The following is a 5,607-nucleotide window of genomic DNA, read 5'->3' as shown; positions in this document are numbered from 1 at the left end:
TCCACTATAAACCATCCGTTGATGAGTCCCCTCCCCTGAAAATGAAAACAGCCTCAACAATACTGTCCAAAGGAAAATAAATAAACGCCTCAGTCCAGGAACATGGGAGCAAAATGAATCCAAGGAGAATCGTCTCAAAGGAATGCCATACAACCTCAAAGGTGGCAAAGAATGAAGTGCAAAGGCTATGGGTTCTCCCTGTAACTCGAAGTTCTGTCAACGAATCCCAACTCAAGGCTGCCAATCCATTACAGAAGAGCAGCGGCAGTGAATATTTCAGAAAGTTTGGTCAATGAACACCTGGGAAGAACGTCAGTTATACATCACCGCTTTGGTCACAAAGGCTGTCATAAAGCAAAGGAAAGTTGCTGGAGGATCCCGACGCAGTGTATCATTTTCCTACCAACTGAAACTTTAGGATGAAAGCAGTTGTAAGGTGTGCAAGTCTCTTTTTTGCTCTACAATGGGTGTCCCTGAAAGAACCATTACACACTGGCTAAACAAAGACACCATCAACCATGCAGAACAAGCAGCAGCCCCACCGTCTAAATCCAGACCTAAGAGTGGTAAGAATGCAAAGCTGGAAACTTGTGTCACAGATTTCCTTAAGGACTGGTTGAAGGACCTGCCCATTGTTGATCCACACTACTGTAGAAGCACTTCAACCTACAAAAACAAGAAGTTCCTTCACCCTGGCAAAACCCTCTCCCAACTACATAGAGAATATGTACAGACAGCTGCAACTGCTGAAGTGCAGCATCCTGCCCCTACACATCCTGTGGGGCAGGATGGGGTTCTGCCAAGTAGGATGGTGAACTCTGACGCAACTCTTTTGGAGTTTAAGGCGATTTCCTTGGTGGAACTTGAAAGGGTGATAAAGGCCTCAAAGCCAACAACTTGTATGTTGGATCCGCTCCCTTCTAGGGTTCTTAAGGAACTTTTTCCAACGGTGGGGCCTGTTATCCTCTTGCTTATGAATCTTTCGTTTCAACAGGAATTGTTCCTTCCAATTTCAAGGCTGCGGTGTTAAAACCGCTACTCAAAAAGCCTGGCCTAGATCCTGAATTAGTCAGGAACTATCGGCCTATATCGAATCTGCCCTTCTTGTCTTAGGTACAGGAAAGGATTGTAGCAAAGCAAATTGTTGATTATTTGACGAGGAATAATCTCTTCGAACCTTTCCAGTCGGGGTTCAGGAATTTCCACTCAACTGAAACTGCTATTACAAGAGTTGTAAATGACATCCTTCTTGCTTTGGATAAAAACACAAGCACAATGCTTGTGATGTTGGATCTGAGCGCTGCGTTTGATACGATTGACCATAGCACTCTTCTTCACCGTCTTGAACACTATGTTGGTTTCGGGGGTACGGCTCTTGGTTGGCTTGAATCGTACCTCACAGATAGAACCCAATTTGTGCTTCATGAGGGTGCAGAATCGAAGCATTGTAAAATTGCGCTTTGGCGTACCACAAGGGTCGGTTCTTGGTCCATTGCTTTTTGCAATTTATATGCTTCCCCTTGGTGACGTTATCCGCGGCTTCGGAATTAGTTTCCATTGCTATGCGGATGACACCCAGCTCTACATTCCTGTAGATTCCGGGGATTCTGCCCAGATTCAAACGGTTGAGTCCTGTTTGGCTGCTGTGAAGGGCTGGATGTCACAAAACTTCCTACAGCTTAATACTGGGAAGACAGAGCTGATGATTATCGGCTCGAAGCGGGACCGGGAAAAGTTTGAGGATGTCTCTCTGTGGTTGGATGGCTTCGCCATCCCACAGAGTGCATCCGTCAGAAATCTTGGTGTCTTGTTTGACCCTCAACTATGCTTTGATCAGCATATAAGAAGTATAACTAGAATTGCCTTTTTCCATTTGAGAAACATTGCAAGAATCAGATCAATGTTATCTGTAGTGGATGCAGAGACACTGATTCATGCGTTTGTCTCGTCAAGACTGGACTATTGCAATGCACTGTTCTCGGGATTACCGAACTCTACTACAAAGAGTCTACAGCTGGTACACAATGCGGCAGCTAGATTGCTGACCAGAACGAGAAAGTTTGATCATATTACACCTATTCTCGCCTCTTTACATTGGCTACCAATAACTTTCAGAGCAGACTTTAAGGTGCTATTGCTAACCTATAAAGCCTTGCCTGGACTATCTCCATTGTACCTGAAGGACCTGATTATTCCTTATAGTCCTTCTCGGTCTCTCCGGTCTTCGGGAGACGGCCTTCTTTCATTGCCGAAGGTTAAAAAGAAATCGGCTGGACAGAGAGCATTTGCCTATCGAGCCCCCTTTTTATGGAATAGGCTGCCATCAGTGATCAGGGAAGCTGACTCTGTGGAGCTATTCAAAGGGAAGCTCAAAACGCACCTCTACAATCTTGCATTTGGAGTGTGAAAACAACAGATGCGTAGTGAAGACTACTCTGTTTGCTTGTGCTTTTCTTATTACATTATACATTCCCACTATGTACTTTTCCGTTCTAATTCACTATTCTGTCAGTTGTAGCGTGCTGCGGGTGCTGGACTGGATGCCTGGACTCTCCTCATGGATAACCGGCCAGAACCCCATCACCATTTTAATATGATGTACATGTATTTACCTGTATGCCATTTGTGGCACCCATTGCACTCCTGACCATCCCTGGAAGAAGGGATCCCCTACACTGCGTTTCTTCTCAAGATTTCTTCCTTGCTGATTCAAGGGAGTTTTTTCTTGGCATGGGTAAAGGGGGGTGTCACAAATATTTGGCCTGTTAAGCCCTTTGAGACTGTAAGGGTGATTAAGGGCTACACAAATAAAATTGAATTGAATTGAAGTGAGGGCGGTTGGGATACGACATTTCACAGATGTGTTCCATGAAGAAAACTATTCCGTATTCATACCGTGAAAAGATCAGTGTGATGTTTGTGTTTCATTCAAGCATGGGAATATCAGTAAGGTTGAGTATGATGCACATGTCGCCAAGAAAGATGAAGGGAGGCAAGAGAAATCCCGCGACAAGGATTCTGCAAACAATGAGCAGTCCGTTTTGACAATGGATTTGCAAGCCGTGCTGCTGTCTCCAAAAACCCAAGCCAGCAGCATTTATTACAAAACGAAACCACAGATCCATAACTTTACCCTCTTCAACTTGGAATCAAAGGAAGGCTACTGCTATACTTGGGACAGTGGCGGCTGGTAGTTTTTAAAGTGAGGGAGGAAGGACTGCGCGCTTGGTTGCCATTGGCCTGCTTGCACTGTTTGTGTATGGTGGCATAAGAATGTGAGACTCAAGTTGTTTCAGGGTGTTTTGGTGAACTACAAAATAGTATGGAGGGATAGTTATGTGAATAAATTTGATACAAAGCCACCAGTGGCATCACTGTAATTTGAAAGCTGGTGGGCAGCATGTCTTTGAAATGGACTACAAGGGCAGAAGGAAAGGATGCAAAGCCCAATTTTCAAATCAGGCCTACTCTTGATTTGTAAAAGTAAATAAAAAAATCTGGGCCTATTTTTGCCCAAAAATGACTGAAGTTATTGGTTGTAATATAGCTATGTTTATTTTCAGTAACAATTGTTTTAAGAAAAGACTGACCAAAAGTGATGCCATTTAAAATGCAACATGCTCTGAATCATTCACCCTTTCCACACAATTTCCACAATATCAAACAGAACGGTCAGAGTAACAAACTAGTAAAAGAACGAGAACATTATTCTAGATTCAACCTGATCTATAGGCATGGTGCCTAGCAAGGAAAGTCGCATAGCAGCACCAACGTGAACTTGACACTAGTCGTGGCGTTTGGTTGCCCTATCAAGATTTTTCACGTCAGGGAAACCATGAACAGCCCACGCTGGAGATTTGCCATTATTCATTAGCAAACAGGGCCAGCAATACACTCGATTGGTAGTAATGCTTCCAGTAAGCCATGAGTACCTAGCAAGCCATGTAGCACCCACAACACTGACGTTGCCATTACTTTTGGTGATCTCGATTGTGGTCTACATTTTTCTTTGGTCGCTAACTTAGCACTGTAACTCAATGAATGGAATGCTTTGTGTAATTAAACATGAACAATGACCTCTGTTTCCAATGTTTCCATTGTACACTTTATTTGCAAATGTTAGAATTTCGTTATCCTTCAGATGATTTCACCTGCTTTGCCTCTCATGAGCGGCAATGCAGGCAGAGCGGGTTTGTTATCGACAGCGTTGCCAGATTGGGCAAATATCCCGCCCAATGATAATTTCCCCAGCCTAACGTGGTTAAAAGTAGCCCAATTGGGTGGGATATCTGCCCAATCTGGCACACTGCTCACCAGCCAGGGATCCTGCTTATGGTTCATAGCGCAGCGCAACTAGATTTTTGCGCGAATCAGACGCCTGTAAGGTCACACCCACTCTCTCCCATTGAAACCCATGTTAATCACCGCCCACCAGTACTTTCTGGGAAATGAATGGGAGTCAACGGAGGCTGAGGGAGGACCTTCCTCCCTGAAGTAATTGTCAAAAGGCGATGGGGGGTGCTAATGTCCCTTTACCCAGGGAAACAAACATTATATATTCAAAGGCATTAAAGTGGTCATATTTAAGGACATTAATTCATTACAGTAGTCTGGGCAATCTACATTTTTTTTCTCAGCAATGTTAAGGAGGATCTTCCTCCTCTCCTCAATGAAGAAGCCTCCACTGACTTGGGACGAATCAGAGGGTGGCCTGAATAGTGAGGTTTTCACACATTTACAATATCGCCATTTTGAAGGTGTGATCAAAGACCATCTAGAATAAAGGAGATAATTGTGTGGAGTGATGGCTGTGGTTATCAGAACAGAAATGGAACTGTGGCAAATGCAGACTCTGAGCTTGCCAGGAAACACGGGGTACTACTAACACAGAATACCTTGTTGCAGTGCACACACAAATGGAGTGTGACAGCATGCATTACCATTGAACGCAAATGGTCGTGGATATCTTCACCCACAGAGACTATGTAATCAAATCCAGACGGCAAGAATCCGACAATCAACCCTACCATGTCAAGGTGCTCAAGCATGATGAATTCCTGAGTCTGAATGATTCTTACTTCTTGAGCATCAGACCAGGCAAGAAGCTGGAGATCCGACTGTGCATGATCTGCAGGCTCTTCAGTTTAGCAGCGATGGCAAGGTGCATTTCAAGCTATCCTTTTCAGAGAACACTGCATGGGAAGCACTGCCACAGAGGATACAGGTGCCAAAAGAGCCGATGGCATGGATAATGTTTCCATATGCTCTGCAAATCAAGGAAGAAAGTTCCAGGACCTTAAATCCATGAAACATGTCATGCCGATCGTGTGTCATCCCTTCTTCAACATATTGCCTCATCAATAGGCATCAGTCAAATAACTGAGAATAAAGGTTCATTTGATAGATTATTTTACAATAAAAACCCTGCTCAGATAAGCTGGAGGGAGAAGTGAGGAGATGCACATGCCTCCTCAGCGTTCTGTTAAGCTGTTAAATTGTGCTTTATCGTGCACGTTGAAAAATCTTTCATATTATCACAGAGGAAAGTTTATCTGCCATTTGTTTGGTTTTAGCTAAGAGTTAACCTATTACAATTGTGTACTTCAC

General features: G+C 43.9%; 1 protein-coding gene across 1 annotated transcript; it reads left to right on the top strand.

Moving 5' to 3' along the window:
- Positions 1 to 1,510: 1,510 nt before the first annotated feature.
- Positions 1,511 to 2,722, top strand: LOC130387752 (uncharacterized; the record flags this gene model as incomplete). The annotated part of the gene is made up of 1 exon (XM_056597003.1): positions 1,511 to 2,722. A coding segment is annotated over one exon (897 nt), but the record flags the coding sequence as incomplete, so codon positions are not given.
- Positions 2,723 to 5,607: the final 2,885 nt, after the last annotated feature.

This window comes from Gadus chalcogrammus, chromosome 8, assembly GCF_026213295.1.
Source record: "Gadus chalcogrammus isolate NIFS_2021 chromosome 8, NIFS_Gcha_1.0, whole genome shotgun sequence".
Taxonomy (NCBI): Eukaryota; Metazoa; Chordata; class Actinopteri; order Gadiformes; family Gadidae; genus Gadus; species Gadus chalcogrammus.
The sequence above is the reverse complement of the archived record's forward strand: the minus strand, read 5'-3'. Positions and strand labels throughout refer to the sequence as shown.